This window comes from Megascapheus bottae, chromosome 20 (genome assembly GCF_031878675.1).
Source record: "Megascapheus bottae isolate mThoBot1 chromosome 20, mThoBot2.hap1, whole genome shotgun sequence".
NCBI classification, from domain to species: domain Eukaryota; kingdom Metazoa; phylum Chordata; class Mammalia; order Rodentia; family Geomyidae; genus Megascapheus; species Megascapheus bottae.
Genome location: NC_143528.1, coordinates 16,291,620 through 16,306,905, shown reverse-complemented (window position 1 = coordinate 16,306,905; position 15,286 = coordinate 16,291,620). Strand labels below are relative to the sequence as shown.

Genomic DNA, 15,286 nt, shown 5'->3' with positions numbered 1-15,286 from the left:
TGACTCACAGATTTTGGATATCTAGCTTCTAGAAAACCTTCTGTTGTTTAGGTGATCCACCTCATGGCATGGGTTGAGCATGCACAATCGGAAAATCTGAAATCCCCATATCCAAAACTTTTTGACCATCAACATGGTGCCACAAGTAGAAAATTCCACATCTGCACTTAGGATATAACAGACCAAATACAGGGACTCAAAATATTATATGAGCTTTGTGCTGAGACTTGAGTTGCAGCCTTAAGATATTGTTTGTAATTTGGGGGTGTTACATAGAAATAAGGAGATAAACTCCAAAGGAAGTCACCAAGGCAAAAATCTTACTTCTGTGGAAGGGTGTGCTTCTGACAAAAAACCACGTATATTGGGAAGGCAGTCTGCCCAGATTTTATCCCTAACACATTTCTGCTTTTGGATTAGGGAAAAATAAGGCTCACAATCTTGACTGGCTGGTTTGAAAGTGCTAAAAAGTTGACCAAATCCTGGATACTTAGCCAAGGCAGAACCAGAAAAACAATTCTTCCTCAGCTGGCACTCTACCATTCAAGCCATTTCTTCGGCCCTTAGAAAACCAATTCTTATAACAGGATGTGGCTTAACTAAAATAGTGTTTTGTAAGATGGAGACTACAATGGTTGTGCTTATGTCAAGAAACCACTTTGACAGAAAAGATTCTAACGTCTACAATTCTCCCCTCTTATTTTACATTCTTGTCTTTAGATCCAGTCAGCATTGACTTTCCTATAAAGCATTATCCAGTAGGAGATACTATTTTGATAGGAAATAGGGTGTTCGGTGAGCGCAGTTTTAATCATTCTCTGAAGATCTTTTCTCAAGAAACCAACCAACTAACCACAATCACTACTCCAAAAACAATTGCTAGGGAGGTAAATAGAGACAGTGATTCCTCTCCATTTTCCAAACCATTATTCCATCACGCTCGTTTCATGTGTCATTTAAATGTTTAGCTAACTCCTTTTCCAGGGTAGTCCTTGAAAAGTTTTTTTTTGCCGGGGGGAGGGGGCAATCCTGGGGGCATAAGTCAGGGTCTGGGCACTGTCCTTGGGCTTTCTCAAGGGTAGCGCTCTACTACTTGAGGCAGAGTGCCACTTCTGGCTTTTTCTGTGCATGCCCGGCCCACTTGAAAAGCTTTTAGAAAGCCTTTGGGACTACATCAGTGGCAGTGCTGCTGGAGACAAGAGTACACATTGGTCTATAATCACTACCGAGACATCTCCCTTCTCAGGTAGCATCTCCAGAGCTTGTCTATTTTCCTATGTCCAAAGCCTCACAACCTGAGAGAAAGCTAAGTAGAAGAGAGATCTAACACACAGTTCTTCAGACAGCACTAAGTTTTTCAGGACCTGAATGATAATACGCTTCTGTGAACAGTATCTTCTTTGCTGTTGATCAAACCTTACTTTCATGACCAATCGGAGCTGAACAATTACGAAGTAGTCAGCCTGACTCAACCATGGTCAGGTGATTCCCATCTATTCATTTCTATCCACAAATGGGTTAGCACCTGTCTTAAAAAGGGGTTCCTGTAGGCACAGTTTGATGTTGGGCTGGTCAGGCTTGATATGATTCAGCTGGTTTTGACAGCTCAAGGTATTAGATCATCTCCTTTCCTTTTTCTCCCTCTTCCCTTGGTATTCAGGAATGATTTTGACTAGTCTGTTAACTCCCCATACCTTTCTCTCTTCTCCTTTCTGATATTTCTTCTTTTAAAATTTGTATTTTGGGGGTCAGGAGTGTAGCCTAGTGGTAGAGTGCTTGCCTAGCATGCACAAAGATCCATGTTGGATTCCTCAGTACTACATACATAGAAAAAGCCAAGAAATGGTGCTGTGGATCAAGTGGTAGAGCTCTAGCCTTGAAAAAGGACAGTGCTCAGGCACTGAATTCAAGCCCCAGAATTGAAAAAAAAATAGAAAAGTATTTTATTTTGAAATCACTTACAAAACTTTTAAATTTAGGTAACACTAAAAAAAATGCTCTATGGGGGAAGAAAGGCAATCTTAAACTTTTTCTATAGAAATTAAAGACATTTATTGAGACCCATACAATAAAATATCCAAATGTCTAAACCTTGTCACTGTTTAATATATAATCCTAGCTATTTCAGGAAGCTAAGATCTGAGGCTTGAGGTTTAAAGCCAGCCTGGGTAGGAAAAGTCCATGAGACTCTTATCTCCAATAAAATATTAAGAAAATGACAGTAGTGACACTGTGGCTCAAGTGGTAGAATGTTAGCCTTGAGCAAAAGAAGCTCAAGGACAGTGTCCAGGCCCTGAGTTCAAGTCTCAGGACAGACAAAACTTTCCCTCAACTTTATCCCCTAAGGGATCTTTCTTAGTTTCACTTCTCTTAGTTTCCCTTATCCTAGAATACAAATTCCACATTTTCACCAGGTCTCTGTAACTGTTTTCCTATGCACTCAACCCCTCTCTTCCTCGACACTGAGGTTTTTGTTGTGTATCCTTTTAGTACTCACCTCCCCCAGAGAAGTTTCTCCTACACCCCAGATTGCGCATTCCATGTCCAATATTTCTTTGTTTTTACTCCATCATACACTCATCCCCCACCAAAAATACCCAACCACCAACTGGAGCATACAGCCCAGTTTTTTCTGCTTTAGCCCATGCGTGAAGTTACCTGGTTTTGGGGGTGCCTTTGCCTTTTGATTGTGGATCTTCTGTCAACCTTGAGGGAAACGGGTTTTGCGTGGCCTGGGGCAGCTGGATGCCTCTCCTTATAAGGAGGGGCTCCTAGGACCTTAGAGGACAAAGAAAATCCTAGAAATCCCTGCAACGGTTGAGCATGTCGGCATACTGGGGTGTCTTGTAAGAACTAGGGACACCAACTCAAGAAACTCGGTAAAGCAAGATCTGCTGTAGAAGCAGATCCGGAAGCCACATAAACAAGCGTGCTGGGAGGGCATTCACAATCTTGCATGATTGGCCAGTTTGAAAAAGGTGAAGTTTACTCCAGCAATCAACCAAATCCGGGACACCTGGCCAAAGAAGGGCCAGAAAAACAATTCTTCCTCAGCTGGCGCTCCATCACTTGAGCCATGCTTTCAACCTTTAGAAAAACAATTCTCACCAGGCTCGGTGGCTAGCTACTCAGGAGGCTGAGATTTGAGGATCAAGGTTCAAAACCAGCCTGGGCACAAAAAAGGACCTGAGACTCTTATCTCCAATTAACCTCTAGAACATGGGAAGTGGGGCTTGGCTCAAGGGTAGGGTAGTAGTCTTGAGCTGAAGAGCTCAGGGACAGCGCCCAGGAAGACTTCAAGCCCCATGATCCACAAAAAAAAAAAAAGAAAAACAATTCTTATAACAGGATACAGCTTAACTAAAATAAGTTCATGAAAAAAAGGGGCGCGTATCCTTAAAATGATGATGCTAATGTCAAACAACCACTTTGAAAGAAAAGATTCTAACTTCTTCAATATCTACCTATCCATCCATCCAAATATTCCAGAATACACTGTCTGAACCATCTCTGTTCCCAAGCATTTCAGATAAGGGTTGCTCAAACCATAATTTGCAATAGCTGCTTTAAGGAACTAATAATATCCTCTGATGAATGGGTTTTTAAAATAATATTTATCACATCCAGAAATTACACCTTTATTTGTTGTTAATTATCTTTCCTGGTCAGCACCAAGAAGACAGAGCCTTATGATCTTGTCCAAGGAAAATTTTTATATTTCTTAGGACTTTTCTCACCCCTCTGACTGCTTGCTCTTTCCCCTCCCTCAAACCTTGACTATTAAAATAATACTCCAGCTTTAATTATATAACAATTTTTGCATGTCAAATTTATTGCCATACCTTAAAGGTTCTAAAACATTCACTATTTGCCATTCATTATAAGCAAGAAGGAAATTCCGATTCTTTATTTACTAAAATGGTTTCTGAAACTTATTTTTCCTTCTTTTTCCTCCTCCAAGGAATAAGTCGAGACACAAAGTATATTTCTGTTTCCTTTTTAGAGATCTGGCTACATTGGCCTCATACAATAATAAATCTATTTGATCATCTCAGAAAGACAACTCTTTCATAAAAGACATGAAATAAACCAGTGTTAGGGTTATTGAAGGCCAAATTAGCATGAGTCAAGGGGGCTGGCATAACTCAACAGAATAATAGGAACCAATCAATACTTATCCAGGAAATTAGAGCTTGAAAGGTGTGGGGTAGGGAGAGAAGAGGGGAGATGAGTATATGAGTGAAGAGAAGAAGTGGGGCTCAGGGAGGAATGTGGTCATAATAGTCAACCAGGAAAAACAAAGGCAGGGTTGGATAGGGGAGAATGAGCTTTCCCTAATCCTTTCCTAAATGTTGTTTATATAAATTGTATTTTATGTAAACAGATGCTAATTTATGTAGGCAGATGGTTTTAACAATTCACAGTCTTGATCCAGAGGAATTGTACTTACAAGCCTAAGGGTTGAGTGGTAACCCCTTTGCAAAACTACTCAAAGATAATACATTTTAAAACAGCAGTGTTTACACCTCATCATCTGCTCCTGGCATTTAATATAAATACGTAGGATATTGAAGGTGGTTAAGTGCCTGTGGATTTTACACTTGAATGTGAACGTGGTAGTGCTATATCTGTGTGCATTTACATCGCAGCATAAATTCCACAGAAATGCTGAAAATCAGATGTTGTGAATGGGACCTAGGGCTGTTTGTATATTATTTCATGCTTCAGCTTCGTGCCACAGGTGGCCTATATGCACTTCTAGCCTCCTTCTTCATGCAAGGAAATGGTATTTCTAAAAAGAGATCACTTTGGGGGCTGGGAGTGTGGCCTCGTGGTAGAGTACTTACCTAGCATGCACAAAGCCCTGGGTTCCAATTCCTCAATACCACATAACCAGAAAAGGCCAGAAGTGATGCTATGGCTCAAGTGGTAGAACTATAGTCTTGAGAAAGTTCAAGGACTGTGCCCAGACCCTGAGTTTAAACCCTCAGACTGGCAAAAAAATAAAAGATCATTTTCAAATGGGCCAGGCAAACTTTACTGGGTTAGGATACATAACCACCCTTGTATACCCGCAGAGAAGTTTTGTCCATTTAGAAGGCTTTCCGGAAAGTTGGTGGGATAAGGTAAATCATGGCCTCATGGCTACAGGTTTTATTCTGGGGGGGCTCAGTTGGTGGCATACATGTATAGGCTTTTCTTAACCTGCTAATCAGAGACTGCCATGGAAGAGGGCCTTCTGAAAAATTCATTCTCATTGGTTGTTCCTGGCCCCACACAAAATGAAACACACACACACACACACACACACACACACACACACACAAATGGCGATAGGGTTGTATATAATGTAATGAAGCAGATTTACTTTTCCAAGTATATGTATAACATTTTCTTCATGGCTTATACATTGTATATAAGTACTTTAAAAAATCACAGTGCGATTATCTCATTGAAACTTTATCCATTACTTCTGACAAAACATTCAGTCTATATTCAATGTTTTCTGATCTCTAAATGTTAATGAATCGTATTTTATTTAAAAAGATGCTGATTTATGGAGGCAGATGGTTTTAATAATTCACAATTTTGAGCATATATTGGCTGACACCAATTCTTAAGCTTCTCAGACTGGCATGGTGGGTATAAACAAGTAAATGGAGTCTTTGAAATTATTTTGGCTGGGCATCCCTGTGCTATTCAAAAAAGGATACCAAATACCTCATGTCTGTCATACTGGCACACACAGAAGGAACTGACAGAATCATTTTTAACCTTGTGCTTTACAAACTGAGCTCATGCCTGCTTTTTGTGAGTGGGGGTGGGGTGGGGAAGAGTAAATATTGCTTCCCTAGAGCAAGGTGCCTTTACTTCCTTAGTCAGGACTCTAGGTTTGAGGATCTTCACAGCCACTCTGGACTTCACAAAGCACAGTAGGGTATTTTTGGCAAAGATTGCTGTTTCTTAAGATTGAAAGGAAATAGAATGGAGGAATGGATAAAATGTGAGCCAGGTTGAGTTGGCTCAGGCCAGAGACTGCATAACAGCAAAAGCTTCTATTCAACCAAACCAAGGCAAATTTGTGGCTATAGCAGAAGAATTTCAAGAGAGGTTTCAGGATGTAACTTGATGAACGATGTACTGTACAAATAACACTGTTAAATCATTCATGGAGCAAGCAAAACCATGAGCTAACTGTACTATACGAATATCTCACACACACAACCTATATATAACAATGAGACAATGGTGCTATATGTACACACATCTATTTATATATCATATGTATAAACCAATTCACATATATTCACATAAAATAAAGTCTGCGGATTGGAGGTGTAGCTAAGTGCTCGAACTCCAACTGTGGGCGAAATAGCAAAGACAGAGAGGAAAGCCCAGAGTTCACACATGCGCACACACACAGCTTGACCTCGTGATTATGGCTCTACATTCCAGGGCAACACAAACACATCATATATATATATATATATATATATATATATATATATATATATAAAGGTTTATTGATGTGAGGTCTTATATGCAGAAGAAAAGTAATGTATTGTCATCCCCCTTTCCCCACTTCATTTTAAACAGGACCACGTAAGAAATGTAACAGCGATGGAGTTTTGGGTTGAGTGTTGAGGTGGCTCCCCTTCCCACACCCCCACCCTATACGGGGTGGCGGGGGGGGGGGGAGCGACGCGTGGCGCAGAGGTGGCAGAGATCCCAGCGCCCTCGCCACCTCCCAGACTGACACGTTGACACCGAGGTTGGCTGGGGGTGAGGGGGGTGGGGGAGGCCTGGAGCAGCCCTGCTGGGCTCCTGACGGTCAAAGTGGGCTTGCAGGGAGGTGGCCAGCGAAGAAGGGAGACCCCGCTAGGCTAACAGAGACATGGCTGGCAGGACGGCGACCGAGGCCGGGGGCGGTGGGGGGGGGTGTCTGAGACTGAAGATGGCACAAGCCAGGGAATGAATCACCCGGTCAGGGTCACTCACCATCCTCCAGCGCTCCGTGCACCAGCAGCAGCCCGAGCAGCAGCCAGAGCTTCATCGCGGCTCAGGGAGGGCGGGGAGGGCTGCGGGTCCGAGGCCGGCCGGGAGGGCAGCGCAGGGCAGGGGCGCTGCTGCCTCAGTGCGGGCGCCACGGCCAGACGGGGCGGACTGGCGGGACGCCACCGCTGGAGGATTCAATTTCACGAGGCGGGACAGGATTTGGGGGGGAAAAAGTTAGCATTGGAAGAATTCCCTGCGCGATGTGCTCTCTCCTGCCCCCTGGTGGAGAGGGGAGGCGCGGCGCCGTGTCTCGGCGGGGACTAGACAAAGTCCCAGAGCCCAATGCCAAGGACAAGTCACTCAGCGTGGTATGTCCCAACGCGGGGCGTTGCAGTTTGGGCTACATTTTGTGGGAGTAGGCAGGAGTGGGTGGCAGCCTCAAGAAACAAACAGCTAAAAGTTTAATGTGGACAGGTGCAAGTTTAATGTGGACAGGTGCAAAAGGTCAGGGTCTCTGTGAGTTTCAGATACAGGAGAATTCGAAATCCCTCAGTGGCTCATGTCCACAAAGCTTGGCTGATTGTATCAGGCTCATGCCTGGAAGCCTGGCTACTTGGAAGACAGGGATTTGTTAATCCAAACTGGAAGCTAGCCTGGGCAGAAAGATCTGTGAGACCTCTCTCTCCACTTAGGCCGCAAAGAGCCAGACGTGGAAAGGTGGTTCAAGTGGTAGAATACCAGCCCTGAGTGAAAAAATGTGAAGAAACAGGACAGTATCCAGGCTCTGAATTCAATCCCTTTTGAAAAGAATCCACTGTATCATTTACAGTGTCTGTCTACGTCCATGGTGTTTTAACATGATTGCCTTGACAGTGAAACTCAGCTGAGCTTAGTGAGTATTCTACCACTTGAACCACATCTCCAGCCTAGTCCTTTCCTGCTTATTTTGGAGATGGTGTCCATTATTTTCCTGCCTGTGGTTGGCTTGGAACCAGGTCCTCTGATTCTCACCTTGGGCAGCTAGGATTATAAAGGTGAGCTACTAATGTCCTGCAGCTAAAGATGTAGCCTCTTCCCTCTCCTCCATCGTTCTCTCCTTCCTGGCTCCGCCGAGCTGAGCAGCTTTCCTCATCCATACCCTTCTGCTTGATGTGCTACCTTCCCACAAGCCCAGACACACAGAGCCAAGAGACTAGGGGCCCACATCTCTGAACCCGCAGGCTTAAAATAAACCTTCCCTGAATTAAGCTTTATTTTCTTAAGCATTTTGTTTCAGTGACAGAAAAGCCAACTACTAATAGGCTATGAGTTTGGTGGGCTGAACACACATGAGCTTCTTTTTGGTCAAAGCCATGTCAAGGGGACTGAACCCCTCTAGGCACTTGAAGCTCTGGAGCTCAGCTGCGTCATCTTGGGCAGAATACCTCAGGAAAACATGGTTTTTAATATGACACAAGACAGGTCTGTGATGACATGTTCTATTTCACAGAATGTGGCAATTGTACAATAAGTTCTAAGCTGCCAGATGGGTGTAATAAAGGTATTTTCATGGAGATTATATTGGATTTATGAGCTTCAAACACTCCTTAGTTTAGAAAAAAAATGTTTAAGTATAAAATGTGTGCTTTTGGTTTGTGTGGTACATAGCCTACTAAATCGTAAGTCATATTAAAGTTTATTTAAAAATACAGGGTTACATTAGAAAGCATATTTTACAATAGTTAAAGCAGCAATAGCTTTTATTATACATTCTAAAAAAGAATCCAAGTTTATAAGAAAATGGGAACACAGTATCACTAGAATGTTGTTTACTAAAAACTTTATACTTGTATAAGTCCAATGTCTATGCAGGCTGTTACAGACAGAGAATTTCTGTAGGATTTAGGCTACATCAACCATTTTTATTAAGTAAATGATACCAAGTAATCCAACAATGAGATCACTGTTAGTAAACAACCCATCCTGTTGGCAACACATAGCTCATTACCAGCTATGTCATACCACACTCCTAAGCCCATGCAAGAAATGCAGCCCGCAGCCCCACAGTGCCACGTCTTTGAAGCAACCAGCTTTCCATGCTCATGGGGTTGCTGGGATAGAGATTAAGGAATCCCAGATGACCTTACTTTCATTTGAAGATTTAACTTCATACCCTGTCCCAGCATTCTAAGAATACACCAATGGGTAAATGGGGGTGTTGAATGTTGCAAGCCGCCTGACTCTGGGATCAGACACTGGGATGCTAACTGCAATACCCATCCCAGTGGTCAGAGCATGTTCATTATAGCTCAGCGATTGGGGCAGTGGCTTCTGCCATGACACTTAATAGCCAAGTAGAGTGCTCCCTGCAAGGAGTGATGCCATTTGTGTGTGTGTGTGTGTGTGTGTGTGTGTGTGTGTGTGTGTGCGCGTGTGTGTGTGTGTGTGCTGGTACTAGGGTTTGAACTCAGGGCCTTATACACTCACTTAGCTTTTTTGCTCAAGGTTGGTGCTCTATTACCTGTACCACAGCTCCACTTCTGGCTTTTTGCTGGTTAATTGGAGACAATTGAAGACAAACTTTTCTGTTGGGCTTGCCTTGAACTATGATTCTCAGATCTCAGCTTCTGGATTACTGGCATGAGCCATCAGTGCCTGGTGACAATGTAGTTTCAGCCATAACAAAATTCATTTGAAATCAATGGGAATAAACTGAGTAAATATAAACAATGACAAATACTAGAAAGACCAATATCCAAACAACAATAACAGAAGAAGCCTCACAAAATTCAGAAACCAGAAAGCTATTTTAAGTGTTTAAATATAATTATATAAGAAAAAAACTTCAGCATTTTCCCCTTGACACATAAGAAAATGGAAAAGAATTTCATAAAGTAGATAATATACAAAAAGGCACTGTTTGGCATTGGCAAAAAGAAGAGCCCCACTTTAAATTTCCACACTAATTACAGAAATTCTCAAGGAATTTATTTATTTATTTGTGCTGGTGCTGGGTCTTGAATTCAGGGTCTACATGTGCTATTTCTGAGCTTCTTTTGATCAAGTCTAGCAATTTACCACTTGAGCCACTTCTGGCTTTTTGATAGTTTACTGGATTAAGAGTCTCGGGGACCTTAGGAGGAGTCGATGCATGCATCCCATTAAAGATTTTATTTTAAGGCAGTTACTTGAGTATATCAGGAGTCTCCATCACCCGGAAAGTGATGGGGAGCTAGACTCTCAGTGCTACTCATCATGTATTTTGTAATCCTGGATTGTGCCCAGATTTTTTTAAATGACAATAACAAATCATTTATTTATAACACTGCTTTAAAAGGAGAGAGCTTGAGGCTCATCCTCTTCCTGTCACCATTAGTAATGGAGGGCAATTACTTTTCTTTCTTTTCTAGCTAAGTATTCAAATCTTTTTAGAAAAGTTGGATAAAAATGGACTCCACAGTTTTTACTGAAATTGTCTTTTAAATCAACTACCCGAAAACAAGCAGGACTTAAAAAATAGTTTTGCAAATACTTTTTCAAGAAGTTAAAAAATCTCTTATTAAAATTGAAAGAAGATAGTGTTATCCTTTAAAAAGGAAGGTAATTTGGGAACAGATATTTTCTATCAAGTGGGGTTGGTGATAGTGAAGTTTATATGTCAATGTTAATTTCAATATTAGTTTTATATATCAACTGATACACATGCTTATCTCTAGGGAAAAGTAACAATCCATATTTTAGTAAATATTAAAGGTTCTACTAAGTTTTTCCAAAGTTTTTAGGCTTGAGTTTGCATAGTCATCTCCATAAATGTAAGGGTGACATTTCCTTTATAGGGTAATTCACAAATTCTTCTTGAGAGAATATAAAATTAAGGTGCTATTACAAGAAGTTCTCATGAAAACTAACAGCATATGTCAAAAAAGTACTATAAGCCACTTTTATTCAATTATAACTAAAAATTAAATTAAACAGTTCTGGAGAGGTCACTTTCTGTAGTAGGATTTAGACACAGGCTGTGGGTGTGTCCTTTAGCCTTTTCTCTTAGCTTTTGGGTGCTCTACCACTTGGATCACAGTTATATTTTCAGCTTTTCAGTGATTAACTGGAGACAACACTGTTGGGATTTTTTTTGTTGTTTGTTTTTTTGCCTAGCCTGGCTTTGAATCATGTTACTCAGGTCTTAGCCTTTTGAATAGCTAGGATTATAAGTATGAATCACTGGCACTAGCTTCTAGCTTCTTTCTTTCTTATCAGAATATATTAACTGTATAAAGGAGTTCCATTGTGATATAAAAGTACATGATTTTTAAGGGGTTTCATTAATCTATTTGGAGAAGACTTTATGTTTGACAGATTACTAATCAAATCTATATAGAACGTTTTGGTGATCCTAAAAAAGGTTAAAACAATGTTTTGTTCAAAGGGTTATAAATTCAAATATAGAAAGAAAAAGAGGACAAAGTGCTGAAAGAGTATTTGTTTTTGCTTTAATAAGCACACTCTAGGATAGGTTTGCATAAAAAGATACAATGGAAGCAAGTCAATAGAAATACCCCAATGTCGGGGCCGGGAGTTTGGCCTAGTGGTAGAATGCTTGCCTAGCATGCACGAATACCTGGGTTCAATTCCTCGGTACCACATACGTAGAAAAAAAAGCCGGAAGTGGTGCTGAGGCTCAAGTGGTAGAGCTCTAGCCTTGAGAAAGCCCAAGGACAGTGCTCAGGCCCTGAGCCCATGCCCAAGACTGGCAAAAAAAAAAAAAAAAATACCCCAATGTCTCTACCCTAGCTCCATTCAGATTACAAAGCACCTGTTTCAATACATTAGAGTTCAGTGATTTAATATTAGAAACATGATAAATACTTCTTTAAAGACTCTATAGAAAATACAAAATTGTGGTATATTTTAAAATAGCTTAAAACCTAAGATATCTACCCATATAAAATATTATTTTTTCCCATAACAGTGGGTTTTAATCCACATAACAATATCATAATCAGAGCCCATAATAAACCCAACTTACTTATACATTGACATCTGAAGGATGCACAGAGGCACACACAAAATATACACTCATCCATACATATGTAAATGTGCTTACATACATACAAACACACATCTGTTCGAGTCTACACAGGAAAAAAAGACCAACATGACTACCAACAATGCCTTTTTCCATAGATATTTGTGTTTGTGAAGCGTTGTTAAAAAAAAATATATATATCTCATTTAATTATACTCTGTTCCTAATTGGACACAGTAGGCCTAACAGTTTTAGCTGCCAATCAAATTCTAAGTAAATTTCTTGATTTTTGTTACAATAAATGGTTTAAATATTGCTCACATTTCTTGTGTGAACGGCCTATTCTTGCTTGATTATAGACACAAGGGGTGTTCAGTTTACTGCTGTAACTAAGAATTAATGATCATGCTCACGGTTCTTACACAAATACCTTATCCCTGGCTTATTCAACTCCTCTTTTTAAATGGAACATGCAATTACAGAGGGAATCCTGGGCTTCAGATTTTACTGTGTGCACCCTGGAAATCATGGAATGTTAGGAATGAGCTCTGTGTTAGGGATGCTACTCCACCAGCAGCCAGAGACCCTGGCTTTCTACCTATCCATTTCATATTTAGTCACGATGAACCAATGGTCACAAAAAACAATTGCAAGTTGCTTTTTCATGGCACCAAGAAAATAAATGAAACTGCCAGAGAATAAATGCTTTCTTTGCCTTTGGATCATACAGGTTGACCAGCATGTTTGATGACATTCACCATGGAATTCTGGGAGTGTCACCCACATGCATCCAGCCTCCTGTGCCATCTAATGGATCATTTAGCTATTTGTACAAAAATTAACTCATGATGGGCAAAACAGCCTGAAGATAAATAATCCACCATCAGAAAGCATTATAAAGTAAAACACAGTAGAGAATCCTACATATAAAAATGCATTTAGTCACTATAAATGTTACTTTTATATAGCTTTATATAGCTTTAATTCAATCTGATTAAATTAGCCTGAAGTAATTATGTTCTTAAACAAAGTATTTTTCAACTCATTGAAGTAATAATGTAGAGCGTCAGTGCTTTTATTAATAGACAGCATGGTCATCTAAAAGCAAATAAAGTAAAAAGTGCAAAATGGAGAAATGGGGTAACTCATAATGTTTACATTAATAAATTGGGCTAAATATTATTCAAATTAATCAACTAATTAATATTAATTGGGTGTTTTATTATTTGAATAGGCATTTTTTTCATATTCCTCCATCTTTTCCTCTTTTGCATGTTATAAAAGTAGAATTTGCTACTTCATCTAGAATAAGGCAAAATGCAGAAGCGGAGGAGTGAATTCTGTGTGGTGAGAGGTTATAAAGGCTAACTTGTGATTAAGTGTTAATGGAAAAAATATGATTCATTCTACCAGCTGTGCGAGTTGTGAGTTTCTAGTGGCTTATTAAAAGTGACTTTTTTTTTTTTTGCCAGTCCTGTGCTTGAACTCAGGGCCTAGGTGCTGCCCCTGAGCTTCTTTTTGCTCAAGATTAGAGCTCTACTTTGTGAGTGACAGCTCCACTTTGAGCTGTTTTGGTAATTTGCTAGAGATAACAGTCTCATGGACTTTCCTGCCCAGACTGGCTGTGAACTGTGATCCTCAGATCTCACCCTCCTGAGTAGCTAGGATTGCAGGCAAGAGTCAACAGCACCCAGCCTGATTTTTTTTTTAAAACATGAAATCTAGCATTTACTTGTCTAAGCATAGGTCTAACTTTTCAAACACATCCTTCTCACAAGCATCTATAGTTGCTTTTGGATCACAGGAACCACTCTCGGGCTTTCGGGTCTCAGGAAATCCCAGTACTCCCCTTAAGTCACCGGCTAGATGGAGAAGCTGCAGACCTCACTGTAGACAAGAGTCACATTGCAGGGTTCTTAGTCTCCTAGACAAGAGTGACCAAGGGTGTTACAGGGTAGGGCACAGGATACCCTCTACTTTGTACTATAGGAGAAAAAGCGCTCCTACTGGCTAAGTTTTAGTAAACTGTCACGCCAAATGGGGAAAATGTAGACTACAGCCACGACTGTCATTTATAACTTAAAAAAGGCTCATTTCTTTTCCCTTCCTCTTACCCCCGACCAGTAACAGAACCCAAGATAGCTACTGCATTTCTAGCTTGTCCAAATTAAAAGACAAGTGAGCCTAATAGAGAAAAGTGATCGCTGCCCAATCATACGGAACATGTGTAAAACACCTTTCCACTCAGTGACTTCCCTCTATTTTAGTATGTGCAGCACATGCCACCCATTGTGACAACACTGGGATAAGATTACACAATAACAGTACAACTTTATAACATTCAAGTTCCCAAGCATACACACACACAGACACACACACACTCATAAGAGTTTGGGGATATTCATCACTGAAGGAGAATTCAGGAGGTTCCTCTGGCCACATAATTCACCATCTGAGGAGATGCAGTCCAAACAAGAAAGTACAAACTAGGATGAACTAAATATGCAGCAAACCCATAACAATAGAACCCGATGACAACCTCCAGTCAGAGTTCACTCAGTGTAGGCAATGTAAGATGAGATCAGATAGGTTCTTGCAAGCATTAGCATTCGCTTGTCTTTTCATGGAATATGAAAGGTAAACTGAGATTTCTTTGGTGGTGGTCACTTGCTTGAATGGCAGACTTTTCTTCTGTTGCTGCATGAATGTTGTCTAAATAAGCATCTTCATCATCATCTTCATCCCTCGGATTACCTTCCAGGCTGTGTCTAATGCCGTAAGCAAAGTAAATCAGGAAACCTTTGTAGGGAAGGAGAAAAAAAAGTCATGTTTTGGGCATGTCAGAAAATAACTATTTGAAACAAAACCTTCTTTTTCTTTTGTTGGCTAATTAGAGATACGAGTCTCAATCCTTCCCTGGCTGGGCTGGTTCTGAACTGTGACCCTTAAATCTCAAGTCTCTTGAGTAGCTAGGATTATATGTATGAGCCAGTGCCCAGGTGATAAATCTTAAAAAAAATCTTTTTTTTAAATTTTTTTTTATTGTAATTAGTAAAAGGGTTACATGATATTTGCCAGATAGAAGGTGCATTAATTCACATATATTGATACCCTTTCACCAAAAAAATCTTACATTACCAAAGTCAAATCAAGAGATATTCATGTCCTATACAAGTGGTGCAGTCTCAGAGTCACAGTGAGCTATTTTGAAAAGTATCTTCTATGTTAATGAAGAGGACAGGGAATGTCTTCCACATGTCATATCACTAGGAGAGGACAAAAATC

The 15,286-nt window shown here is 40.4% G+C and overlaps 2 protein-coding genes across 3 annotated transcripts in view; both read right to left on the bottom strand.

The window, feature by feature from the left end:
* Window positions 1-7,213, bottom strand: part of Pdgfrl (platelet derived growth factor receptor like) — a 45,601-nt gene extending 38,388 nt beyond the window's left edge. Inside the window, exon 1 of the mRNA XM_090354016.1 lies at window positions 7,000-7,213. Coding sequence (XP_090210142.1) covers window positions 7,000-7,054 — 55 coding nt within the window. The 5' untranslated portion in view covers window positions 7,055-7,213. The remainder of the gene's footprint in view (window positions 1-6,999) is intronic.
* A 4,230-nt stretch (window positions 7,214-11,443) lies between these two features.
* Slc7a2 (solute carrier family 7 member 2) overlaps window positions 11,444-15,286 on the bottom strand; it is a 62,313-nt gene continuing 58,470 nt past the window's right edge. For both annotated transcript variants that reach the window (XM_090354014.1, XM_090354015.1), the window contains exon 12: window positions 11,444-14,800. In XM_090354014.1, the coding sequence (XP_090210140.1) occupies window positions 14,604-14,800 (197 nt within the window). In that variant the 3' untranslated portion in view covers window positions 11,444-14,603. The remainder of the gene's footprint in view (window positions 14,801-15,286) is intronic.